General features: G+C 45.9%; 3 protein-coding genes across 6 annotated transcripts; 2 read left to right on the forward strand and 1 right to left on the reverse strand.

Moving 5' to 3' along the window:
- Positions 1-100: 100 nt before the first annotated feature.
- On the reverse strand, positions 101-6,756 carry LOC104583420. The gene is made up of 3 exons (XM_014900909.2): positions 6,426-6,756; positions 1,839-3,162; positions 101-424 (listed from the first exon to the last, which is right to left on the reverse strand). The coding sequence occupies exons 1-2, from the start codon at positions 6,754-6,756 to the stop codon at positions 1,916-1,918; spliced, it is 1,578 nt and encodes a 525-aa protein (XP_014756395.2). The 3' UTR covers positions 101-424; positions 1,839-1,915.
- Positions 6,405-27,538, forward strand: LOC100846211 (putative disease resistance RPP13-like protein 3). Of its 4 annotated transcripts, XM_014900907.2 has the most exons (5): positions 6,405-6,881; positions 7,755-7,906; positions 8,896-9,712; positions 10,281-12,278; positions 12,623-13,132. In XM_014900907.2, exons 3-4 carry the CDS (start codon positions 8,907-8,909, stop codon positions 12,244-12,246), a joined length of 2,772 nt encoding a protein of 923 aa, XP_014756393.1. In that variant the 5' UTR covers positions 6,405-6,881; positions 7,755-7,906; positions 8,896-8,906; the 3' UTR covers positions 12,247-12,278; positions 12,623-13,132. The 4 variants fall into 4 exon arrangements, 3 of the variants coding, with proteins under 3 accessions (XP_014756393.1, XP_014756394.1, XP_024316616.1); XM_014900908.2 differs by lacking the exon at positions 7,755-7,906; XR_002964644.1 differs by lacking the exons at positions 6,405-6,881; positions 7,755-7,906; positions 12,623-13,132 and adding an exon at positions 27,486-27,538 and having other exon boundaries at positions 8,890-9,712; positions 10,281-12,347.
- On the forward strand, positions 23,608-27,449 carry LOC100846821 (disease resistance protein RPP13). Its single transcript, XM_003570868.3, has 2 exons — positions 23,608-24,549; positions 25,295-27,449. Exons 1-2 carry the CDS (start codon positions 23,750-23,752, stop codon positions 27,267-27,269), a joined length of 2,775 nt encoding a protein of 924 aa, XP_003570916.1. The 5' UTR covers positions 23,608-23,749; the 3' UTR covers positions 27,270-27,449.
- Positions 27,539-27,821: the final 283 nt, after the last annotated feature.

Consider the following 27,821-nt stretch of genomic DNA (forward strand, 5'->3'; position numbering starts at 1 on the left):
AGCTGCTACAGATGAAAGCTTATATCAACTTAAACGATTTTGATTTCCTAGATAACATCCCCTTGATTGCTCAAGTGCACTGCTGGTTTCCTCCACACTCTACTTTAAGCAGACATTGACATTGCAGTAACAAAAATGTTCAGGAGATTCAATGGTTTGTAAATAGCCAGTATCTAAAAGTTCAGAAACTGAAATACACTTCAAATGCTTTAACTGGAAAGAAATTGTGTGCGAGGATAGCACAACACACACATCATAGCTCACTGAATAAGCATATATATCAACTACAAAGTAGAGGCACATCTAACGTCTACGATTGGATACTGGACCAAGCATTGAGCAACCGAATACATCTAGTCCATGCACCACTTTCTCTTCCGAAGACACAATGCGCTCGGCGGAATCAACTCCTTTGACATAGCACCTGTGCATAGACGAAACAGCATGAATTTTCCATATGAACGAGGCACCAAAAGGTATACAAGGCTACCAGGTATATTTAACAAGCATCAGACAGATCCATGGCTGCATGTGATGCAGGAAGTTGACACCAGATATAACAAGGAGGTACCAATCAGATTACATGAAAAGAACCTACGAATCAAGAAAGAGTACAGGACTTCAAATATATACTTCGCAAACATCCAAATGTGCATTTGGCACAAAGCCACAGCTGGAGTTTCCATGTGTGCAACCTAGAGTGTATACCATAAGAATGTGCTACGCTGAGGTTATGTGGATGTACAAAGAGGCAGATGCAGAGGGACAAGAATAAGGTTAAATAGGATGTAGATGAAGAAAGGATAACATGCAGCAACAAAAAGAACCTGATTAAATACATTCTGACCAGGGAAACAAAAGCAAAACTTTCGTGGTGCATCCATGCAAACAACTTCGGCTTTCATTTATGAGTTGGTAATATTTTTCTATAAAAATAAAGTTACTTATGCAGAAAGTAATAATAACAACAATATCCTTACTCCTATGATCACTAGCACTATGTGACCAGTGACCTCCTGCCTTCTGTTTGGCCATTCAACTGCAGCAAATCGACAGAACCAAAAATCAATCGTTCCACTAAATTGACTAAGGCAATCTAGAGTGATCTGTGGTACTGAAATATGTTACTAGTTGAAATATCTGTATTTTATTCTACTGATCTGTGGAGTAACCTGTAGTGGATTGTCATCATGGGGCTGACAGAGTTACAACATTGGTTCCAAAACTTCTGTTCGGAGCAGAAACATGGACTGTGGTACTTTGACAAATTTTACTCATATACAGGTTAAAAATAAAAATAAAAATAAAGAACTTAGAAATATATTGACTAAGACCATCAATTGGAAAGGATTTGAACATGCTAGTCACAACCACTCACGGTCATTGGTGAAAGGAGCTAGTTCAAGCCAATCAGTGAGAACTAACTAAATAAACTTAGTAACTCGGGAACAGAGCCCAAGGTCAATATGGATTACTAGAACAATGACACTGAAATTGCTTCCATCTATTAGCCCAGCAATCATAAGGCGATTATATGCATGTCCACAACATTAGAAATAAATATTTGTTGCTTTCCAAAGCTCAATAAGCTTCCAATTTGCGCACGTAAACTATGCATTAGATTATCAACAGAACACCAATAACATATAGCACTAATTGACCATATAACTGCAAACATGACACATCTGCAGGGCGAATGCTAAGCACGATATAACTTGGCCTAATCCGGAATTAGCATTGGTTGTGATAAATAAGCAGACTGGGACCATATTACTTTGCTGCAACATCTAGGTACCAAATTAAATATGAGTAAGGAAAGAGTAGGATCATATGCTTACCACATCATAGAGTTGGTGCACACAATGATGGTGGGAAGCCAGCATATAGTCGACCAGGAAAGATGGCTTCGCTAAGCTCAGCGAACAACTCGACCTGCAACTGTCATGTCCACCGAAAAATATCCGATATGTAGCTTCTCAACTGAAGATGTGGTGTACGGCTTTTCTAAAAGCAGGTATCCCCCAGCTACACCCATCAGATACCGACGCATTATCGGCAATGGGATGACCTTCTCGGACTGCCATTGGTTATTTCTCAGAACGGAATACGTGAGCGAATATGCGTCATCTTCACTGTCATCACGATCGCACATACTGAGCATCCCAAGCATTCCTTCTGCTGCCTCGACAATGACAAAATGGCTATTTTGCTCTTCTGGTGGGAGGTCAATAGCAGAGAACTCCATCACGTGCACATCAAGCGCAAGCAGCTTATTCGGGAAACGCAATTGCCAATAAAAGTGTCCATGGACGTATTGACAATCTGACAAGCAAGGCTTACATTGTAAAAGTGAAGCTAATGCCTGAGCATTCGACCGGTCAAACGTAAGAGCACGCCATTGTCCACCCGACGAGAAGATGAGGAGAACCAGTTTGTTTCGGTGTTGCGCCATGCACATCACTCTAAATGATAAGGGGTCACCGCCATCCTCGCCGGGAGCAAGGAAAGTCTTCATGTCCAGGAAGTCTGGTTTATGGATCAACGCGGTTAGGTCGGCGGGGATAGGCAGCAGCACGTAGCGGCGGTGCACAGGGTCGCACACAGCGAGGTCCCTGACCAAAATTTCGCTGTACTGTAAGTCGGACCCCTCATGCTCCGCGAAGATCCGGATGCCACTTTTGCCTTCTTTGACCGGGCCGCCGGCGAGGAGGGCTCGCCCTTCGAAGAAATCAAGTCGACTCCACCTGCGGCCGGCGGTGGAGGGGAGGAAGGAGGAGCAGGAGAAGTCGAAGCCAGCGAAGGCGCGGGCGGCGGCAGCGGAGGGGTGCGGCGGCTGCGCTGGTATAAAGTACTTGCCTATGACGCCGACGAGGGGCGGTAGCAGCGGAGGAACTTGTGGTCGGCGATGACGCGGCGGAAGGCGGCGCAGACCGTGGAGGCGCGGGCGAGGTCGGCGGCTGCGGGGAGACGGAGGAAGATCTCCTGGAGGAGCTCGCCCGGTACTTGAAGGAACGGTGGCTCCGGCGGTTGTCCTGGGTGGGAGGTTGGCGGCGGCGCCATCGGGGTGGCCGGGTTGGTGGAGAGCCGGAGAATTTTGGAACAACTTTATTGGAAATTTGATTGCCAGGATTTGATTACAGGGGAATGCGGATGGGTGATCGGCTGATTTGATGTCATAGATTCGTGCAGGATATTTTGTTTATTTTTGGACTCGCATTTAATTTTATTGGGTTTTTTAGCGAATTGGATTTTGTTTTGTTTTTTACTCGAATTTGGGTTTTGTTTGTAGCTGTTATTTTTTTTAAGAAACACAGTACATATAGAGACGTTCACACAAGCACGCATGCCACTCACCCCTATGAACGCACGCATGCACACCTTACTCTTACGAACACCTACGATAAACGCACGCACGCACATCCTACCCTTATGAGCACCTTCGAGAGACTGGTCCGGCACATCACAGTCGCATCAGGTACGTCACTCTCATTTAAAGGACAACGCCGGTTAGGTCCTGAAATAAATTTAGGAAATGCGAGCACCCATGTCAAGTCGGAGACTTGAACCTGGACGAGCTGGTTCCACAAAAAAAAAACCTACTTGAGCTACGCTCAGTTCGCTTGTGAAAGATCGGTATGGTCGACTAGAGGAGGGGTGAATAGGCGACTAACAAATTTTACATTTTTCTTTTCACTTTTAAGTATACAAGCATCAATACATGGGTTCACTAAAACGTCTAAATAGTGAACATCCCTAGTATGATGCAATAGCCGAAACACAAGCACAAGCAATAGCTAGATAATCAATTAAGCTTTGCAAGTAAGTAGAGGGGCAAGAATGATACCACGTGGGGAGACGAAGATTTTACCGGAGTTCACCTATTGAGGTCGGTGTACGTCTCCGTTTGAAGGAGTGCTCTACCACAAAGGTAGATGCGCCACAAAGGCTCACTCTATTCTCCAACTCATCACACCACAAAGGTGGGATGAGCTCTCACAATACCACAAAAGACGAGGTGAGTTCCACTACTGGCTTCCTTGAGGGCGAACGCCAACCCTTACAAACTTGACCGGACTCTCCCCACAACTTAATTTGAAGCTCCCAATCCGAGGAGAAGGGCACGTCTCCACAATTTAATTGGAGGCTCCTTCCCGAATCCACAAGCACCACCTCACAAGATTAGTGGCTTTGAGGAGACACCTTCTTGCCAGGGATCCAAAAATACCAAGAGTAACAAAAATCCACAAAGGAAATAAGGGGAATCAACGTTTTGCTTTGGTGAAACCCTATATCTAGGTCTTTTCCTCCAATCCTCAAAGAATCTACAAGAGGGGAGCTCTATGGAGGGAGATCTAGCACTTTGAAGCTTTAGAAATGGTGTGAAGAGAGTTGGGCTTCGGATAAGTTCATCCCGAGGTAGGGGATGACTATTTATGGGAAAGAAATCCTATGCGACCCATGGAACAACGACCCAGTGCATGGACCCATATCTAACCCATTCAATCTAACCCAGCGGAGACAGATCAAGTTAGATGCATCGGGATTCACAGCGGCGAGAAGATCATGCGTTTCCAAAACAAGTCCATCGCTGGGTCGTTCCACGGAGGGTCGCATAGGATTTTTTACCCTATTTATGGGGGTCCTGAAATCTAACCGTTATGCATTGAGTCTGCCAGGGGTGGAGGTAGGCCGGAAGTTCCGGTACCCCGGAAGTTCCGCCTTAGTTCCGGTCCAACCTCGAGAAAACAAGCTCTAGTTAGTAGCATCGTGGAGCTGGTCCGGAGGGAGGGTGGAAGTTCCGCCCCGCCGGAGGTTGGCCGGATGTTCCGGACCTGGAACAGACCTGGCAACACAGTGAGACTTTGGGTAGCTCTCTCGCACGCGTGGGCTTTATGTGGGTACAAATACGGTAGTTTGTGTATGTGAAGTTGATTCATCCATTAGTTTCCTATGTGGACTCCCTCTTAATCGTACGGAGTTCCTACGACTCAATCAAACCGAAAAAGCCGCTAAACTCCACTACGCTTTTTTTCTTTTTGAGGGAAACGAACCGTCTTGTGCCATTTGATCTCAAATCTGAAACACTCGAACACACACCAAAACACTTAGGGAGGAAAATACCCTTTCAGCTTGTAGCCGTCATTTTAGTGCCTAGCGACTAGACTTGCGCATTGGCGGCCCGCCCAACCCGAAGCCCGACGTCCTGGGCAAGGCCCAGGCTTAGTTTGCTATGCATCTTTAATGTGTGCGACTGAACATCAATATTTTTGATAAAAATATATGTACCATCCCTCTTTGATTAATCTTCTGCACCATTGTCATCCGATGCACCTACTCTTTCCCTTCAAAATATATGATCATTCTGTTGTATGGTTTATATGGTTCCAGATGTGCTACATTCAAAAGAAGTGGTTTTGTTTTTGCTTTATTTTACAAAAAAAAGATTAATTATTTTACAGCCGGGAGTATCCCCTCCTTCCTCTCCCCTCACCAACCCAAAAAAAACAAAGGTGTAAAATGACAAAGCCTGTGACAGGTGATATTATTGGGGCCATCCACCTAGTATCGTGATGCATACTTCGACAAACATCGAACGGCGAAAACATTGGGATTGATGAAATAAAACTATTTTGCTATTTGTAAGACGTCTGAGAAATAATTATTTCTAAGTTGATACAATTGTCTGATCCAATTGTCTTCATCGGATAGTTATGATTGTTGATCGAGAAAATAACTATTTCTAAATCAACTGAGAAATAGACTCTCCTAAATAAAACATTCAAATAATGAATACTCCTTCCGTTCCTAAATACCTCTCGTGGTTTTAGTGCAAGTATTTAGGAACGGAGGGAGTAAAAAAAAATTACTACTACGATAACAACATTGAATTTCAAACGAACATTTGTGTGCGCAAGTAGAGCGGAATTTATGAATTTTGGCAATTTGAGTTGTGTACTTTGGTTGTTGTTGTTGTTGTTGTTCATCTCTGTTCTATTCTGATACCTTCGACCAAGAAGTGAAGGGCTTATTCATATTCTTAAAAGCTTGATAACAAGGACAAGGAAAATTGAAAAACGCCATTTTGACTTCTTTTTTTGTTTGTCGATTCAGATAAATGCAAATGTTTATCGATATTCTATCGTGCGTTCCTTAGAGCATGTTCAATGCAAGGTGCTTAGGAAGGTGGTTGCACAAAAAAAACCGAGTTTTGTCTAAGCACTGGTGCTTGTGTTCTATAAGACATGTGTTTAATTAGGCACCTTTAGTATACAAATAAGCACTGCTGTTTGAAAATAAACCAGTTTAATTTTGTAGCATTTTGAACATGCTCTTTATCTTCTTCTTACCTCTACTGGCGAATGTTACGGGTGCGTGGCGTAATCTAGGCCACAAAGACGAGAAAAAGAAAGCCGGGATTGGCCCACCTCGAATCGGTGGAATCACCCCCAACAACCCCAGGAATTCCCGTCCCCCCACCGGCGCCGGCGGCGACAGGCTCCGGTGGCGCTCTCCCGGGCTGCCGCGCACCTGCTTCTCCTCGCCTTCCGCTGCATAGTCCCCACTTGACACCTCCCGCTGCTTCCGCGCCCCTCGCGTCCTGTGCCTCACCGCCTCCACCGCTTGCCCTCCGCCTCCAGCCAACGGGTCACCAACAGGAGCTTTCCAGGCTGCTCGTGGTCGCCAACTGCCGAGCTGCGTCGTATGGATGCCCGCCGCCACCCTCCGAGCTCCGTCGGGGGCAGGCGACGGCCTCATCGTGACGGGTTTGATGGCGGGACGGCGGAGGTGATCCAAGGCTAGCTGCCCCGTGCTGTCGCGCGTCCACGGAGAACCGCGAGCTGCTGCAGGCAAGAGGTCTGTGAGAGATCTGTGGACGGAAGGTGAGGATTCTGCTGCTGTTACTAACTTAGTACATTGCTGTGACGCATTTTTGATTTCTGATGCCTGAATGATTTGTTGTTATCGTTGAAATTGCAAATGCTGCTATGCACTAGTACACACATTCGAAGTAGCTAGTGCATAGCATGCATATGCATCTGGTTTAGTCCAATTTTATTGCAGTTCTGGGTACCAGGATGGTGTTTTGTTTAATTTTTTGACGAAATGAAATTCACCAAAAATCCAGCTGTTTATGTCATGGAGGCTACTCAGGTTCATCTTTTTCTTTTTGCCCACTTGTACGTGCTTTTTAACCCAGAGAATCGTTGCTTGGTTATCTCTGGAGTGCTCTGATCTCTAGCTAGGGCCACTGAACTTTGGTCTTTTGGCAGCTCTCGATTTTTAAATTCTTATTGCATCCCCATATCGTGCATTGCTGTGACACACTTTTGATTTCTGATGCCTGGATGATTTGTTGTTCTCACTGAAATTTTACATGCTGGTATGCACGTTAATTTTTCTAGTACACTCGAAGTAGCTAGTGCATAGCATATGCCTCTGGTTTGGTCCAGTTTTATTGCAGCTTTAGGTACTAGGATGGTGTTCTGTTTAATTTTTTTGACGAAATGAAATTCACCAAGAATCCAGCTGTTTATGTCACGGAGGCTACTCATGTTCATCTTTTTCTTGTTGCCCATTTGTGCTTTCTACCCCAGAGAGTCGTTGCTTGGTTATCTCTGGAGTACTCTGATCTCTAGGGCTGCTGAACTTTGGTCTTTTGACACCTCTCGATTTAAATAAAAGAAGTTCTTATTGCATCCCCGTATGCGTCGTGCATCATGGAGTAAATACTTATATAGTCTGCCAACCTCTAGGGCCGCTGAACTTTGGTCTTCCGGCATCTCTCGATTTTAATAAAGAAGTTCTTATTGCATCCCATATGCGCCGTGCATCACGGAGTAGTCTGCTCATCAGCACTGGACGGCCCTGACATATTCACATGTGCATCTTGGCGCGGATCTGAGAGGTATCCCGAAAACTAATTAAATACATTTGCAGAGAAGACTGTCGATCTGAGTTAACCAGTACAAACTCGCAAATCTCTTGGATAATCTAATACAATAGCATTAGTTAATGCAGAGGTTGCGTAGAGATAACCCCATATGCGAGCGGCACCACGGATAAAGAGCTGGGATTAGAGGGTAGTAGATCTAATATTCTAAACCTTACATTTGGTATCAGAGTTCTTCTTGATTGGTGAGCAAAAATCGATTTTTGAAAGTCGTTCATTGCTTCATTGTCATCCCTGATGTCGTTCCGTTGCTTTTGCCATTGAACTCAGCTCCCTGTCGTAACGCCATCATCAAAATCCACCCTTGTGAGCAGCACCACTGCCACCACGCGGTAGTCAGTACCTTTCTATCTTGTTCGTTGACGGTTATCTCGCCAGGGAAATCACGAAAGAGAGAAGAGGGACGAGGGACGCGATGCTTCGTCGGGGAGATGAACGATCGCAGGGGGTTTGAAGTTAGCCGCAATTACAGAGAGGTCTGGGGGTTGAAATCAAATTTTTGGAGTCTACGAGATTGGATCACTTTAGTGTCTTGAAAGGGTGTGAAAAAAAAGCTGTAATAGGAGCCAGACAAAAGGCTGCAAACCACCTGACAGCACACAAGCATATATACAGTACTGTATGGCTGTATGCCCCCCCCCCCCCCCCCCCCCCATGCACGGTTCCAGTAGTTAATCCAGGCCGGCGTGGATCTGTAGGATGAAAATTAGTTTAATTTTGAAAAAAATACGTACAAGCCCCAAGGCAGTGTAAAGATCACTGGTTTGAGAGGGTGGAAAAAAGAGCCAATCTGAAAGAGCATCAAACCACGTGATAACCCACCAGCACCCATGGTTGCAGTAGTTAATCCAAGAGCTAGGCCGCTCTCCTCACCAGCTAGATTCATTTGCTTACACTCTCGCAGCGAACTGACCACTAGCTAGCTACTTGGTGAGTGAGGTTAGTCTGGAGCGAGATGGCAGCAGAAATCGTGAGCGCGACCAGCGGGGTGATGAACCCGCTCCTGGGCAAGCTCACCAAGCTGCTCGGGGAGGAATACAAGAAGCTCACAGGGGTGAGGAAGCAGGCCTCGTTCCTCAGGGATGAGCTCAGCGCCATGAAAGCTCTCCTCGACAAGCTCGAGCTCATGGACGAACCTGATCCCTTGGCCAAGGACTGGAGGGACCATGTCAGGGAGATGTCCTATGACATGGAGAACTGCATCGATGACTTCATTCATGACCTTGGCGTTGGCGGTGCCGATGCCAAGGTGGGCTTCGTCAGGAAGACGGCGCAACGTCTCCGGAGGCTGGGGAGGCGTCATAAGATCGCCGACCGGATCGAGGAGCTCAAGGTTCTTGCGGCGGAGGCAAAAGCTCGGCGTGAGATGTACAGGATTGATGACTGCATCAATCCCAGTTCTCACGGCGTGGTTGCCGTCGATCCCCGGATGTCGGCGATCTACAAGGAGGCGAAAGGGCTCGTGGGTATTGATGGCCCAAGGGAAAGTGTTGTCAACTGGTTGACTGCTAGTGTGAGAAAACTTAATGTGGTTTCCATTGTGGGATTCGGAGGCCTAGGAAAAACTACACTTGCCAAACAAGTGTATGATAAGATCAGAGGCCAGTTTGGATGCACAGCATTTGTTTCAGTTTCTCAAAGGCCTGACATGACAAGCCTTCTCAGTGGCCTAGAGTTGAAGCTTGGGGTGGAGGAGTCTCGTCGTGCTCACGAGGTGCCGGACATCATCGACCGTCTTAGAGAACATCTAAAAAATAAGAGGTACTCCTTGTTCCAAATCATAAGATCGCTGTTATAGCTTTGTCCTAAATCAAATTCTTTATAGAAAAAGCCTACGAAGATCTTCAATACTAATTCAGTTTTTTAAACCCGTCATCCGGCTATTGATAGGTGATAACCTTAAAATGAGCTATTGTGACCAATCTTTTTGGCTTCTGTTTTGACTTTAGTAGTTAGTCACGAGGTTGACACTAAATATCTAGATGCAACATGGACCACATCTATCCTTCCAAAACAAAGCTATTACTTTGACTAAGCCGTAGAAATGCTTCATATATGGTACCCTTGCGGAACCACTAGATCGACTTCATCTTGAGGCAAGAGACTTTGCGTGTGTGTGTCCTGGCTTCGTGGTATCAGTAGGAGGCCTTACTTTTTATAGGTCCATCAAATTAAGAGCAAGGTGGCTCCCTTTTTGCTGGACCTTTTGTGTATTTCTCTTCTTCATTTTTTGTAAATTGTATGCCATCATTTTTATCAAATATGATATGTATGTTACTATAACATTTTTATTTCCTAACATATCTAAGCAACGTTAATAATTCAACAGGTACCTTATTGTAGTTGATGACTTGTGGGATCAGTCTGCCTGGGATACTATTAGTTGTGTCTTTGCAGAAGGCGGTAATGGGGGTACAGTAATAGTTACCACGCGATTGGATGATGTCGCTTGTGGGGCATGCCATGATCATCATGGATACATTTATAGAATGAAGCCACTTGTCAATGAAGACTCGAAGAGGTTATTCTTCAGTAGAGTATTCAGGTCTGAAGATGCTTGTCCACCTCAATTAAAAGAAGTTTCAGCTCAGATTTTAAAGAAGTGTGGTGGATTGCCACTTGCAATTATCACTATAGCAAGCCTATTAGCCAGTCGCCAAGCAAGATCAAGGAGTGACTGGGAAAGCATAAAGGATTCTCTGGGAACAAATTTTGCTGCATATCCCACCTTGGAAGGGATGAAAAATATATTAAACCTTAGTTACCTTAATCTTCCTCTCCGTCTCCGGGCATGTTTTCTGTATCTCGGTATGTATCCTGAGGACCGCGAGATCATGAGGGTTGATCTGACTCGACAATGGGTAGCCGAAGGCTTTGTCACTGGTCCTGATGGGGCAGATTTGGAGGAAGTTGCCAAAAGTTATTTCAATGAACTTGTCAATAGAAGCATGATTCAGCCCGCTGGAGAAGAAAAGTCTGGAGAGTTGCTTTCTTGCAGAGTGCACGATTTGATGCTTGATTTGATTTTAAGCAAGTGTACCGAGAACAACTTTCTCAGTCCCGCACACAGCTATGAAGAAATGGAAAGAATGCATGGGTGCAACTACAAGGTTCGTCGATTATCCCTGAGCTTGAGCGAAGGTGGCGCCGCAATACCAGGTTCGACCGTACCTGCTACTAGCCTGTCACAGGTTCGATCATTTGCAAGGTTTGGAGATTGCAAGTACACACCTCCTCTTTGTCTGTTTAAGTATCTCCGGGTGCTAGTCTTTGAGTTTCCAGAACATTTGCGCATGACAATCGACCTCACTGCTATTGGGCACTTGTTTCTGCTGAGGTATTTGAAGGTTTCAGCGAAATGGGCAGTTATAGATCTCCCTGTTGAAGTTAAAGGGCTTGTTCATCTGGAGACTCTGCAGATATTCTGCCGGTCAGCACAAAGCTTTCCGTCAGATGTAGTTTGCTTGCCCAATTTGTTCCGTCTGATCCTTCCGCGTGGTACTGGGTTGCCTGAAGGAACCCGGAACATGAAATCCATCCGCACCTTGCATTGTTATAGTGTGTGGAAGAGCTCGGTGGAGGATATCAAGGGACTGGGCGAGCTGACCACTCTGAGGGACTTGGTGCTGGAAACGCCGTATCGATGTGATTTAACGGAGGATGGCGTTGATGCTTTGGTCTCCTCCGTTGGAAAGCTCCGTGGCCTCAAGCGCCTCTCTCTCGATTGCCAGCGTGCACGCTATGACCACCGGCTGGAGTCATTACCGGATCATCCTCTTCCCCGCATCGAGGTACTGGATCTGATAGGCTGGCGGTTCGTAAGAGTGCCCCAATGGATTGGTGGTCTCCGCTGCCTCCAGGTCCTCTATCTACGCACAGTTCGATTCTCGTCGGAGGACGTTCGTGTTCCTGGAATGCTGCCCTCGCTCGTCGTTGCCACCTTCCGAGTGCTGCGTATCCCTCAAGACAAGGTGGTGGTGGGCACGGGACTATTCCCGGCTCTGGAGCACGTGACGTTCAGCTCTGATGAAGATGTCACGGCATACCTAGGCTTCGAGGCAGGAGCCATGCCCAAGCTACGGACGCTCTGGTTCGAGGCGCAGAAATGGGGCGGCGCGACGCCGGTCGGCATGCACAACCTGTTAGCCCTCCAGCAGATCAACGTTAATCTCTGGCACACGGGCGACGTGACACGTGAGCAAGGTGAACAAGTGGGCTGGGACGTCGAGTCCGCGTTCGGCGACGTCTCACGGGCGCACCCAGCACGTCCTGCCGTTTCCGTCACAGAGTGGTAGCACGTACTACTACGGTGGTGATTGCAACCCTGGTGAGTTCCAATTCTATCGGCCAAAACAAAAATCGAGAACTTGTCCAAAAACACGTGCTCTTTGTCTTGGTTACCAAAATTTCCAAACAGAGGCATATAAATCTGGAAAGAGAGAGTGCCAACCTTGAAATTCAAAGTTCTGGTATTTGCAAAAAGAAAAATAATGATGTGACAATCAACACATGCCTGGCGGCAGGAACACACTGGCTGTGTTCTGGGCTCTGTCTTCACTCTCGAGTATTGAGCAAAGCACCCCGACATACATGCTTTTATGTCTTTTGAAGACACTACTAACGGACTTACCAATGTACTTCCTAAATTTTATATGTGATTCCCCATGCCAGGTGAAGAGATGTTGTTTTCTAAGTGGTGACACCGTGACAGAGAGGTGATGGCCATGGCATGGAGGCCATTGCCATTAAAGATCCATCGTCCATGCCGGAGTCGCCGACATGTAGAAGTGTGGTGAAGAAGGCAAAGGTGTTCTGCTACAGCTGTCAAGAGCACGGGCACTTTGCCAATGAGTGCCCCAAGCTGAAGAGGAAGGAGCTGCGGACGACGAACCAGCAGTGAATTGAAGGTCCGAGTGGGGTACTCGAATAACTGACAACAAGGTTAAGGGGCTACAATACATTATCGGAGTTAACCTTGTTGTCGGCCGATTAGATAGAACTCTATATATCTATAAAAAGGTAAATTAGTTTACAACATTATTTGACATCAAGGTGCAGCTACAAAACCCTGCCCATTTTCGTTGCACGAATCTCTGTGACACGGGCATGCGAGACATAAGTTTGATCTCTTCCTCTTCAGAAAGAAAAGAAATAAAACACCTTTTGATTTCTTCCTCTTCAGAATATCATGCCAATATAACAAACACTTTGAACCAGTTCTGAACTCACGCTCAGTTTGGCAGACTCAGAAATAAAGCTACAGGAATGCAGTTCACACGCTTTCACGTTTGTGTGGCTGTCGAGGTGCCCCCCTTGGGCAGCTGCTTTCGCAGTAGCACCTGCTGCAGTTACTGCAACCTTCTCAGTAGCAGCTGCTACAGATGAAAGCTTATATCAACTTAAACGATTTTGATTTCCTAGATAACATCCCCTTGATTGCTCAACTGCATTGCTGGTTTGCTCCACGCTCGTACTTTAAGCAGACATGGACATTGCAGTAACAAAAAGGTTTAGGAGATACAATGATTTGTAAACACCCAGTATATAAAAGTTCAGAAACTGAAATACACTTAAAATGTTGTAACTGGAAAGAAATTGTGTGCGAGGATATCACAGCACACACATAAAGCTCACTGCATAAGCATATATATCAACTACAGAGTAGAGTCCACCGTATATGATTGGATACTGGACCGAGCATTAAGCAAGCGAATACATCTAATCCATGCACCACATTCTCTTCCTAGGCCACAATGCGCTCAGCGGAATCAACTCCTTTCACATGGCACCTGTGCATAGATGAAACAACATGAATTTTCCATATGAACAAGGCACCAAAAGGAATGCAAGGCTACCAAGTATATTTAACAAGCATCACATAGATCAATGGCTGTATGCGATGCCTGAAGTTGATACTGGATATCACGTAGCACAATAACGGTGAATTGCATGAAAAGAACCAACGAATCAGGAAAAAAAGATTTCAAATATGACCTTTCCAAACAACCTGATGTCCATATGGCATGTAGCCACAGGCTTAAGTTTCTATGTGTGCATATCATTAAGCAACCTAGAGTTTACACAATAAAAAATGCACGCTGAGCATTCATGAAACCAATATATTCAATGAATGAAACAAAATTATGCAAATGTAAGAGCTGAGGAGCTTGAAGAGGCAGATGCAGAGGAACAAGAATAAGGCTAAATAGGGTGTAGATGAAGAAAGGATAACATACATCAACAAAAGGAACCTGATTAAATACATTCTGACCAGGGAAACCAAAGCAAAAGTTCAGTGGAGCATCCATGTAAACAGCTTCGGTTTCCAATCATGACTCGGTAATATTTTTCTATAAGAATAAAATTACTAATCGAAATTGGCAGAAAGTAATAATACCAATAATATCCTTACTCCTATGATTACTAGCACCCTATGTGACCTCCTCCCATCTGTTTAGCCATTCAACTGCAGTCAATCGACAGACAACATAAAATCTACCGTTCCACTAAATTGACTCTGGCAAGCTACAGTGATCTGTGTAGCTAGTAGCTACTAATAGTTGAACTATCTGTATTTTATTCTACTGATTTGTGGAGTAACCTGTAGTGGATTGTCATCATTGGGCTGACAGAGGTACAACATATCGGTGACAAAATTTACTCATATACAGGTTAAAAATAAAAATAAAGAAATTAGAAATATATTGACTAAGACCATCAATTGGAAAGGATTTGAGCATGCTCATCAAAACCACTCATGGTCATTGGCGAAAGGAGCTAGTTCAAGCCAATGGGTGATAACTAACTAAATAAAGTAAGTAACTCAGGAAAAGCAAGGTCAACTATGGATTACTAGAACAATGACAGTGAAGTTGCTTCCATCTATTAGCCCAGCAGTCATAAGTTGATTATATGCATGTCTACAAGATTATAAATGAATATTTGTTGCTTTCCAAAGTTCAATAAGCTCCTAATTGCCCAGCAGTCAACTCGACGCCAGCGACGGCCGGCGGTGGAGGGGAGGAAGGAGGAGCAGGAGAAGTCGAAGCCGGCGAAGGCGCGGGCGGCGGCGGCGGAGGGGTGGGGCGGCTGCGCTGGTATGAAGTACTTGCCTATGACGCCGACGAGAGGCGGCGGGTGGAGGGCGCGGTAGCAGCGGAGGAACTTGTGGTCGGCGATGACGCGGCGGAAGGCGGCGCAGGCGAGGTCGGCGGCCATGGGGAGACGGAAGAAGATCTCCTGGAGGAGCTCGTCCCGTACTTGGAGGAACGGCGGCTCCGGCGGTGCTCCCGGGTGGGAGGTTGGCGGCGGCGCCACATCGGGGTTTTTTTATTTTTATTCTTTTGAGGGAAGCAACTTAATTGGAAAATTTTGTTTATTTTTCTGCGCGCAGTTCATTTTATTATTGGTTTTTTTTAGCGAATTGAGTTTGTTTGCGCTTATCTGGGGTTTTACGCAAAGCAGCATGGCAGACTTGACTTAGCTCGTCTGCGGGCGTAGTTTTTGCAAAAAAAGAAAAATTAACATTTGAATCTCTGATTGCTAGGATACGCTGCCTTTTTCTATAGAAAAGATTAATTAGTATGATGGATGCATCATTTTGAACTCTGCGGAACGACATCAGGAGCACAACAGGTTTGTTCAAATAGTAGAGTTACATGCATTTGCTGCTAAAAAATCACTAGCACGAAACACCAGCACATAAGCTACACATTACAAGGTTGAGTAAGAAGGATAAAAAAGAGTATCCTTTGGCATCATTCTGTAACAACCCTAGCCACATCCATCCATTGGACCCACATTACAAAAATTCAAACCAATTCAGTTTGGTTTCGCAAAAAAATCGCCCCAAAAATAAAGCCGTCAAATGGCAAAGCCCGTGAAAGATGAGATTACCGGGGCCAACTAACCTAGCATCGTGATGCGTACTTCGACGAACATCCAATGGCCAGAAAATTGAGATTGGCAAAATAAACACTTCTGTTATTCTAAGGTGACTGGAAAATAATTATTTATAAGTCGATTCCTACAATTATTTGAGGCACGATTGAGATTCGTGCCAGGTGATGCAAGTGCAAAGAATGAGAAAATCTTCATCAAATAGCTATGATCGTCGACCAAAAAAATAACTATTTTAAGTCGACTGAGTAAACACTCCTAAATATAAAACATCTATATAAAAATAGCAAAAGTGTATTTTAAAGCACTATTATGATAACAACATTGAATTTCAAACAAACGCACGTATGCGTAAGTAGAGAGAAACTATGAATTTTCGCAATTTGGCGAGGATGGTTGTGATTGTTTCATCTCTGGTTGTTGTTGGTGCCTGACTCTGATTCCATTTTGATACCTTCGATAAAAAAGCTGAATGGTTTTATTCATAAGGTGTGGTTATTTTCCAGTCTCCTGATTTTTAAGCAAGGATCCTTAATCTCAGTTGACGTGTTACAGTCGTTGGATTAAAATTTGAGAGTCATCTTCATTCTCACATCTCTCCCGTGCTATCGTGTAATTAAGAGTTGACGGTAAACGCGTCGCGATTTCTAACTAAAAACAGTTGACTTCTCGACGGCAAAATCATTATTCATATTCTAAAAAGCATGATACACAAAGAAAGGTAAACTGAAAAATGCATTTTAACTTTGTCGATTCAGATAATTTGACGTCATATTTGCAATGTTCATCGATATGCCATCATGCATGTAATGTGTAGCTTATGTGCTGGTGTTTCGTGCTAGTGATTAAGATTATTAAGCAAGTTGCACAAAGTAATGCTTACTTTTCGTTTCGGAAATTCCCTGAGCAAAGTAGTGCAGAGGATCACGTTCACGCGATAGGTGGTGAGTTGGTGACCATGAGATGGAATTGATAGCAGTGGTTGATTCATAATTGCAGTAGCGGGGCTTGGCTGCTCTGCATCCATGCAGCTCCCATCGTCATCTGTCCGGATAGCAGTGGTTGATTCGTAATTGCAGTAATGGGGCTTGCCTGTCTGTACCATCGTCATTTGTCCGTTGTAATAACTAATATCACCAACCACAGCTTGCACTAGTAGCTATGCACTAGTAACTACAGCAGCCAGACTCATTTGCTTACACTCTCTCAGCGAACATAGTTACTCCACTAGCTAGCTACTTGGTTGTTGTCGGTCTCTCTGGTTCTATTCTGGTACCTTCAACCAAGAAGTGAAGGGTTTATTCATATTTTTTTGCTAGTTATTCTTAAAAGTTCGATAGCAAGGAAAAGGAAAATTGAAAAACGCCATTTGGCTTCTTTTGTTTGTTTGTTTGTCGGTTCAGATAAATGCCGTCACATCCGTAATGTTCATCGATACCCATTATATTATGTAAAAAATTTGGACCTAAATAACCTTCCGTCGCAGCTTCTTCTTTGTTGGATCAAAACACAGGGATCGCACGACACAAGTACCGCGTCGAGCACTTTCCGACGAGGCCTCACTTGCGAAGCTAGTTGCTGATGTAATCACCGATTACTTCCGGCGAGATGCGCACGTATACTAGTATACAACCCAAGAAATCAATCAGCAACTAAACTACAACTCACGCTCGCACACGCATGAGGCAAAAACGATTGGAGTTTGATGGCCACAAGCACTTATCGTGCCTGCTCTGTTTTTCTCTTTTTTTATTTTTCTGGAGTTAGAGTTACAGGGTACGTATACCCATATATTTATACAAGGCAAGATCCAAAACGAATAGAACTAGCTAACTGAATACGATTCACTTCACAAATCTTAAACCGAAACTAATACGTTCTGATCTTAAGCTCACATTCTCTCCCTAAGATCAAAACGAACTTCTACTTGATAACGTCGAGGCCGATCTTCTTCCTCATCTCTTGAAATTTCACTCTTCCAAGAGACTTCGTCAATATGTCGGCCAATTGTTCATCTGTGCTTATATAATCAACATCAAGCTTGCCTTCTTCCACGCTTCCTCGTATGTAATGAAACCGGGTGTCGATATGTTTACTTCTATCATGAAACACCGGATTCTTACACAGAGATATAGTGGACTTGTTGTCGATCTTCAACTCAAACTTTTCTGGTTCTCGGTTTAGTAGATTAGCAAGCAATCGCTCTAGCCACACTCCCTGGCATGCTGCAGTAGCTGCTGCAATGTATTCAGCTTCACACGAGGATAACGCCACAACCTTCTGCTTCTGTGACATCCAGCTCACAATATTTCCACCAAGGAAAAATGCCATGCCCGAAGTACTTTTACGGTCATCAACGTCGCCGGCCATATCACTATCACTGTACCCGACTAGTTGTGTCTTCTCTTCTTTCTTCTTTGAGTAAACACACCCATAATTCAGGGTTCCTTTGATGTACCGTAAAATCATCTCCATGAACCGACTAACGATCCCAACTGAGTATGCCAAATCTAGCCTTGTATTCACCAAGTATCTCAGGCTTCCCACAATACTCCTATATTCGGTACTATCAACCGGATCTGCTTCGCTGTGTTTGCTCAATTTATGCCTTGCTTCCATCGGTGCCAAGGTAGCATTGCAGTCTTCCATGCCGCACTTCTCAAGGATTTTCCTCGCATAAGCTTCTTGACACAAAGTTATTGAGTCTCCTTGCTGACATACTTCTATCCCGAGGTAGTAGCTCAACAAACTAAGGTCACTCATCTTGAAAAGATCTAGCATCTGCTTCTTGAATCTTGCAATCTCCCTCTCATCTGCACCCGTGATCAACAGATCATCAACATATACTCCAACTAGGAGCCGTTCCTTCCCATCACCTCGTTTGTACATAGCATGCTCCAATGGACTCTTCTCAAATCCGAGGGACACCAGTGTAGCGTCCAGCTTGGTGTTCCATGCCCTCGGTGCTTGCCGTAGCCCGTACAATGCCTTGTGTAATCGCAACACCTTATGTTCCGCTCCCCCTTCGACGAAACCTGGAGGTTGTTGTACATATACTTCTTCTTGTAGGTCACCGTTCAAGAACGCTGATTTCACATCCATATGATGCAGCTTCCAGGATTCTTGAGCGGCCAAAGCAATCAACAACCGTACCGATTCCATCCTTGCGACTGGAGCAAACACTTCCTCAAAATCAACGCCTTGTTGCTGCACATAGCCCTTTGCTACCAAGCGTGCTTTGTGCTTTACCACATTGCCATTGGAGTCTTTCTTCACTTTGAATACCCACTTGAGGCCTATGGGTTTATGCCCGGCAGGGAGATCAACCAAGCTCCATGTCTTGTTATCTTGGATTGACCCCATCTCCTCCTCCATAGCCTTGCGCCAACTTTCTTCCTCGCTAGCTTCTTCAAACGAGGTTGGTTCTTCGGTACTTAAGAAGCACCTTTGCTTCGTTGTGCGCTTCATCTTGACCGTCTTCGTCTTGCAGATCATCTTCTTTGGAGAAGGGTATAACTCCGATAGAGGTCGAATTCGTTCGGGCGTCGGGCGTCGAGTCCGCGACCGAGTCTGCACCGACGATCGTACCATCGTCGATGCCCTTTGAGAGGTTGCTGCCGTGGTAGAAGTTTCAGCGTCTCTGCCGGCTGCTGCATCGTTCCCTTCACTCGCTCCTGCCGCGGCAGAAACTTCTGCCGTCTCTTGCGTCGTGGCAGACGCAGATCTTCCTGCCGCGGTTTCTGTCGCGGATCCTGCCGCGGTAGAGATTCCTGCCGCTGTTCCTGCCGCGGATCCTGCCGCGGCAGAGGATGAGGCCGGTGCTCTACTGAAGCTGAACACCGGTGTAGCGCCGCGGCACTGCGGCGTTCCTGGTGGATCTCCGCCACCTGCGTCATGGTCGTGGCCTTCTCCATGGTTATGACCTGCATGCTCAGGGACAGGGTAAGATACAACAAACATATCATCCAAATTTTATTGATTCTCTTCCAGCTTTCCCACATGTCCAGAAACATTCTTCACATGTGCCATGCACCCAAAAGTACGAAGGTGATCGACCGAAGGTTTTCTTCCACACCAAGCTTCATAGGGTGTCATGCTAATGACACTTTTCGTCGGTGCACGGTTTAGCAAGTATACCGCTATAGGCACCGCTTCTTCCCAAAACCTCCCCGGCAAGCCTTTGCTCTTCATCATGCTTCGAGCCATTGCTACCACGGTTTGGTTCCTTCTTTCAACAACACCGTTTTGCTGCGGTGATTATGGGGCTGTCAGAAAACGCTTGATGCCATGTTCCTCACAATATGCAGCAAACTCATGTGAGATAAATTCTCCTCCTCGGTCAGTCCGGAAAGCCTTCAACTTTGCCTCTGCTTCTACTTCAGCAGCAATCTTGATCTTCTTGAATGCTTGAAACGCTTGATCTTTCGTTTTAAGCAGCACAACCCACATGTACTGACTGTAGTCATCTACCACGAGTAGAAAATAGCGATTGCCGGCTGGGGTTGCAGGTGAAATTGGGCCACACAGATCACCGTGAAACAAATCTAGTACCTTCTCTGCCCGGTACTTTGCTTCTCTGGGAAACGACGCTCGCCGTTGCTTCCCTACTAGGCAGCCATCGCACACTCGTTCAACATGATCCATCGTCGGCATCCCAACCACCATGTCTTTCTGGCCGAGTTGTCGAAGCGAGTGAAAATTCAAGTGACCGTAGCGAGCGTGCCACCTCCATGCTGGATCATCAAGACCAACTAACAAACAGATCGGCTCTGTTCTGTCTAGGTCAAGAATATACAAGCAATTCTTTGCCCTCTTGACCTTCATCAGTAGCTTGCGTTGTCGGTCGTAGCCCCACAGGTACCCATCCTCTAACACGATTTTACATCCCCTTTCCTCGAGTTGGCCAAGACTGATTATATTGCTTTTCAGCTTGGGGATATAATATACATCGGTTAGTACCTTGTGATCGCCAAATCTTGTCTCGAAAAGAACTGTGCCTCGCCCTTGTATCGCCACCATGGAACCATCTCCAAAACGCACCGAGCCACCCACGGCTAGGTTAAGCTCTGCGAATTAGGTTTTGTCGCCAGTCATGTGATTGCTAGCGCCCGTGTCAAGGTACCACGCATTGCCCGCCTTCACTCTTGCTTTATCATGTAGGTAGACTTTCTTTTCAACAAGGGTTACGAACTCAGACTTCTCCTCGATGACTTCCTCTTGACCTTCTTCCATCAGCTCGCACATCTCTACCATCAGCAGCGCCGGATCATCATCTTCTTCCCTGGCCATAAAAATATATAAAAGATCGTTGGGCCACGCGGGTTCGCCGTAATAATTATGTCCCATCCCTTTAGCTAATTTTGCTCTTAATATAGGATCATTTAAGTCTAGTTTCTTTGTTATTGGGATAGGTGAACTCTTTAGGATCCATCCCCCAAAGGAACCGGACATGAGAATTTATCATCATCCGGCTCGAGCAATAAAGAAAGAAATAAGACCGCGGAAGATCCATAATAATAATAGAATAAGGTATATAATTACTCAATGACTCTAGGCAAGAAAATGCTTTCTCTTTCTGTGGCTTTCGGCACTCCGACTTGAAGTGCCCGTATATTCCACAGTTGTGGCACCTGACCTTCTTGCGATCAAACTTTTTCTTGGGGGCTGCACCTTTCTCCTCGGTACCTTGAGGATCTTTCTTTGCTTGTGCTCAACCTCCTCCTTTAGCTTGATCTCTTCTTCCACTGGACGATGACGAATCGCCAGTTTTCCTTGCGGCCATAGCAGACCACTGCGCATGGGTCATCATCAGATGCTCGTCATCTTTGCCGTCTCCGAACACCATCCGGAGTCGTTCATCGTGCGCCTTGTAGCGCCCCACCAAGTCCTCCACCGTGAGGGTCTTCAGATCGACGCACTGCTCAATTGAGGTTACGATCTGGATATACTTTGGTGATGCCGCGCGTAGGAACCGCCTGACCACGAAGATCTCAGTGAGTGTCTCGCCTAGGTCGCGGATCCCATTAACGAGCGTCTTTACACGCGCTGCGAACGCGTCGACCGCCTCGTCTTCTCCCATCTTCAAACTCTCATAATTCTTCAGCAAGGTTTGAAGGTTCGCCTCCCGGATACGCTCGTGTCCTTGATGCAGGGTCTTGATCATATCCCATGCATCCTTCACAGATTTCTTCCCTTTCAGGTGTTGTAGCACATCGTTCGGCACAGCCGCATGGATGGCCGCCAACGCCAGGCGATCAATGCGATAGTTCGCCACTCCTTTGGCGTACGTGTCGCCACCGGGGTCGACTGCGTCCCAGATCTCTTGAGATTCCATAGCTACCTCCATCTTACATCGCCCACATGATGTAGTCACTGCGATCGAGCCTCAGAAACGTCGCCGGTGCTGAGTTCCTTCCAGCCGCGGCTCCTGACGTCCCCGCATCCGTCGGCATAGCTCCCGTGTACTAGGAACCGCTTTGCCGGATTAACCTTAGCTCTTAGCTCTGATACCAAATGTTGGATCAAAACACAGGGATCGCACGACACAAGTACCGCGTCGAGCACTTTCCGACGAGGCCTCACTTGCGAAGCTAGTTGCTGATGTAATCACCGATTACTTCCGGCGAGATGCGCACGTATACTAGTATACGACCCAAGAAATCAATCAGCAACTAAGCTACTACTCACGTCGCACACGCATGAGGCAAAAACGATTGGAGTTTGTCGTGCCTCTGTTTTTCTCTTTTTCTTATTTTCTTATTTTTCTGGGGTTAGAATTACAGGGTTCGTATACCCATATATTTATACAAGGCAAGATCCAAAACGAATAGAACTAGCTAACTGAATACGATTCATTTCACAAATCCTAAACCGAAACTAATACGTTCTGATCTTAAGCTCACATTCTTCTTACCTCTAGTGATCAAGGCTAGCTGCCCCGTGCTGTCGCGCGTCCACGGAGAACCGCGAGCTGCTGCAGGCAAGAGGTCTGTGAGAGATCTGTGGACGGAAGGTGAGGATTCTGCTGCTGTTACTTAGTACATTGCTGTGACGCACTTTTGATTTCTGATGCATTGATGATTTGTTGTTCTCACTGAAATTGTACATGCTGTTATGCAAGTTAATTTTCACTAGTACACTCGAAGCAGCCAGTGCATAGCATGCACATGCATCTCGTTTGGTCTAATTTTATTGCATTTGAGTTGAACTACCAATACTTGTAGTGCAAAACATTTGCAGTGGACTTGTACTAGTAGAAAAATCCTGGTTCAAGATTTTTGCTCTAGAATTGAGCTGGTCAAAAATCTAGTACGTACAAATTTGCACTAGAGTTAAACTACAAAAATCCTAATTCAAATTTTTTGCATTAGAATTGATCCGGTAAAAAAACCTAGCAAAACAACTCGCATTAAAGTAGACCACGAATTTTTTCCAAAAAAATGCAGTAGAGTTGAACCGGGGAAAATCAAGTAAAAAAGTGGGCTAACAGTGTCCGACATGGCCTGTACCTTGGTGACCATGAGAGATGGAGGACAATAATTGATAGCACGTTGATTCATAATTGCAGTAGTGGGGCTTGCCTGCTCTCGCACATGGCCTCAAGCGCAGAGCTCCCATCGTCATCAGTCCGACGTCACCAATGACAGCTTGCACCAGATTCCTTTGCTTACGGTCTTTTTTTTTAAGCTCTTCGGTTACAGTCTCGCAGCGAACATACCACTGGGCTACTTGTTGAGGTGGTGACCATGAGATGGATGGAGGACAATAATAGATAGCAGTAGTCGCACTAGTATTAGATAGCACCAGCGAGAGCTAGGCAGCCAGATCCATTTGCCTAAACTCTCGCAGCGAACAAACCACTAGCTAGCTACTTGGTGAGTGAGGTTAGTCTGTAGCGAGATGGCAGAAATCGTGAGCGCGACCAGCGGGGTGATGAACCCGCTCCTGGGCAAGCTCACCGCGCTGCTCGGGGAGGAATACAAGAAGCTCACAGGCGTGAGGAAGCAGGCCTCGTTCCTCAAGGATGAGCTCAGCGCCATGAAAGCTCTCCTCGACAAGCTCGAGCTCATGGACGAACCTGATCCCTTGGCCAAGGACTGGAGGGACCATGTCAGGGAGATGTCCTATGACATGGAGAACTGCATCGATGACTTCATTCATGACCTTGGCGTTGGCGGTGCCGATGCCAAGGTGGGCTTCGTCCGGAAGACGGCGCAACGTCTCAGGAGGCTGGGGAGGCGTCATAAGATCGCTGACCGGATCGAGGAGCTCAAGGTTCTTGCACTCGAGGTGAACGAACGGCGACTGAGGTACAAGGTTGATGATTATATCAACTCTGCCTCCGGCGCCGTTCCTGTCGATCCCCGGATCTCGGCGATATACAAAGAGGCGGCGGGTCTTGTGGGTATTGATGGCCCAAGGGAAGAAATTGTCAACTGGTTGACTGCTAGTGTGAGAAAGCTTAACGTGGTGTCCATTGTCGGATTCGGGGGCCTAGGTAAAACCACACTTGCGAAGCAAGTGTACGATGAGATCCGAGGCAAGTTTGAATGCATGGCATTTGTCTCAGTTTCTCAAAGGCCTGACATGACAAGCCTTCTCAGTGGCCTACAGTTGAAGCTTAGGGTGGACGAGTCCCGTCGCGCTCACGAGGTGACAGACATTATCGACCGGCTTAGAGAACATCTCAAGAATAAAAGGTACTCTCTCTGTTTCAAATTATGAGTTGTTCTATAGCTTTGTCGTAAGTCATTTTCTAAATTTTTTTTGACTAAATGTATAGAAAAATCTACCAACATCTACAATGCTAATTTAGTTTATTGAACCTGTCGTCCAGCATATTATAGAGTGGAATCATCCATGTATCTATTATTAGTTGATAACCTTAAAATGAGCTATTGTGACCAATCTTTTTGGCTTTTGTTTTCACTTTATTAGTTAGTCACAAGGTTGACACTAAACAATATCTCGATGGAACACGGACTACATCTATCCTTCCAAAACAAACCTATTTCTTTGACTAAGCCGTAGAAATGCTTCCTATATGTTGCCCTTGCGGAACCACTAGATCGACTTCATCTTGAGGCAAAATACTTTGCATGTATATAACCTGGCTTCATGGTATCAATAGGAGGCCTTACTTTCACATACTGCCGATTCTGATATATTAGTATACATATTTAACATTTGTGTAATTAGTTTTATATTGAAAGGTGTATTTATAATTAGGAAATCTCTGTGTAAGTGATAGAGCAAATAAAAGCCATTATATTTAAAGGTCCATCCAATTAAGATCAAGATGGCTCCCTTTTTGCTGGTCTTTCTGTGTATTTCTCTTCTTCTCTTTTGTAAATTGTGTGCCATCATTTTTATCAAATATGATATGTATATTACTATAACAGTTTTGTTTCCTAACATATCTAAGCAATATTAATAATTCAACAGGTACCTTATTGTAGTTGACGACTTGTGGGATCAATCTGCATGGGATACTATTAGATGTGTCTTTCCAGAAGGTGATAATGGGGGAACAGTAATAGTTACCACGCGATTGGATGATGTGGCTTGTGCGGCATGCCATGATCATCATGGATACATTTATAGAATGAAGCCACTTGCCAAGGAAGACTCGAAGAGGTTATTCTTCAGTAGAGTATTCAGGTCTGAAGATGGCTGTCCACCTCAATTTCAAGAAGTTTCAACTCAGATTTTGAAGAAGTGTGGTGGATTGCCACTTGCAATTATCACCATAGCAAGCTTATTAGCTAGTCGCCAAGCAAGATCAAGGAGTGACTGGGAAAGTATAAAGGATTCTCTGGGGACCAATTTGGCTGCATATCCCACCTTGGAAGGGATGAAAAATATATTAAACCTTAGCTACATTAATCTTCCTCTTCGTCTCCGGGCATGTTTTCTGTATCTCGGTATGTATCCTGAGGACCGCGAGATCAGGAGGGATGATCTGACACGACAATGGGTAGCCGAAGGCTTTGTCAGTGGTCCTCATGGGGCAGATTTGGAGGAAGTTGCCAAAAGTTATTTCAATGAGCTTATCAACAGAAGCATGATTCAGCCTGGTAAAGAAAACATGTACGGAGAGGTGGATTATTGCAGAGTGCACGATCTGATGCTTGATTTGATTTTAAGCAAGTGTACCGAGAACAACTTTCTGAGTGCAGCACACGGCTATGAAGAGATGGAAAGAATGCATGGGTGCAACTACAAGATTCGTCGATTATCCCTGAGCTTGAGCGCAGGTGGCGCGGCAACACCAGGTTTGACCGCACCTGCTACTAGCCTGTCACAGGTTCGATCATTTGCAAGGTTTGGAGATTCCAAGTACACACCTCCTCTTTGTCTGTTTGAGTATCTCCGGGTGCTAGTCTTTGAGTTTTCAGGATATTTGGACATGACAATCGACCTCAGTGCTATCGGGCACTTGTTTCTGCTGAGGTATTTGAAGGTTTCAGCGGAATCGGCGAGTATAAATCTCCCTGTTGAAGTTAAAGGGCTTGTTCATCTGGAGACTCTGGAGATGTCCTGCTTGTCAGCGCAAAGCTTACCGTCAGATGTGGTTTGCTTGCCCAATTTGTTCCGTCTGATCCTTCGGTGTGATAATGGGCTGCCTCAAGGGATCCGGAACATGAAATCCATCCGCACCCTGCATTGTTTTGGCATGTGGAAGAGCTCGGTGGAGGATATCAAGGGACTGGGCGAGCTGACCACTCTGAGGGACTTGCAGCTGGAGTCGCGGTACGGAGGCGGTTTAACGGAGGATGGCGTGGATGCTTTGGTCTCCTCCGTTGGAAAGCTCCGTGGCCTCAAGCGCCTCTCTCTCGATTGCCAGCGTGCACGCTATGACCACCGGCTGGAGTCATTACCGGATCATCCTCTTCCCCGCATCGAGGTACTGGATCTGAGATGGTGGCGGTTGGTAAGAGTGCCCCAATGGATCGGTGGTCTCCGCTGCCTCCAGGTCCTCTATCTATCCATTGCTCAATTCTCGTCGGAGAACGTTCGTGTTCCTGGAATGCTGCCCTCGCTCGTCGATGCCACCTTCGAAGTGGTGGATATCCCTCAGGACAAGGTGGTGGTGGGCACGGGACTATTCCCGGCTCTGGAGCGCGTGGATTTCTGCGCTCGTGAAGAAGATGCCACGGCATACCTAGGCTTCGAGGCAGGAGCCATGCCCAAGCTACGGACGCTCTGGTTCGAGTTCGGGCTGCGGGAGTGGGGCGGGGTGACGCCGGGCGGCATGCACAACCTGTTAGCCCTCGAGCAGATCTACGTCCGTCTCTGGCACATGGGCAACGTGACACCTGAGCAACCGGAACAAGTGCTCAGAGACTTCGAGTCCGCGTTCGACGACGTCTCGCGGGCGCACCCAGCACGTCCTGCCGTTTCTGTCACATGGTTGTAGTTACCAGCTTGTTTCTGATTTGCAAGTACGGTGGGTGATAGTGATTTGTTTTTCCTTGCCTTGGCTTGTTAAGTTTCTAATTTGTACTGCTAGCTTGTTTCCGATTTGTATACTATCACCAAAATATGTGTGTTGATTGCAACCCTGGTGAGTTCCAATTCTATCGGCCAAAACAAAAAATCGAGAACTTGTCCAAAACACGTGCTCTTTGTCTTGGTTACCAAAATTTCCAAACAGAGGCATATAAATCTGGAAAGAGAGAGTGCCAACCTTGAAATTCAAAGTTCTGGTAGTGGGAAATAAATGATGTGGCAATCAACGCATGCCTGGCGGCAGGAACACACTGGGCTGGGCCCTCGAGTGAGCTGTGAGCCACAGGCGCCGGTCGTGCCGGGCTCCTCGCTCCTGACACCTCGCTCCTGTAGTGGGCTAGTGCTCCACTACAGGAAGCAACCGCAAAATCCTTCAAAATCGGAAGTTGCTGAGATAATTTGAGTTTTCCATACATGATACATGCCCTGAATGGTTGTGAAAACTGACAATTTCTGTCAT

Source organism: Brachypodium distachyon, chromosome 3 (assembly GCF_000005505.3).
Source record: "Brachypodium distachyon strain Bd21 chromosome 3, Brachypodium_distachyon_v3.0, whole genome shotgun sequence".
In the NCBI taxonomy this organism is placed as follows: domain Eukaryota; kingdom Viridiplantae; phylum Streptophyta; class Magnoliopsida; order Poales; family Poaceae; genus Brachypodium; species Brachypodium distachyon.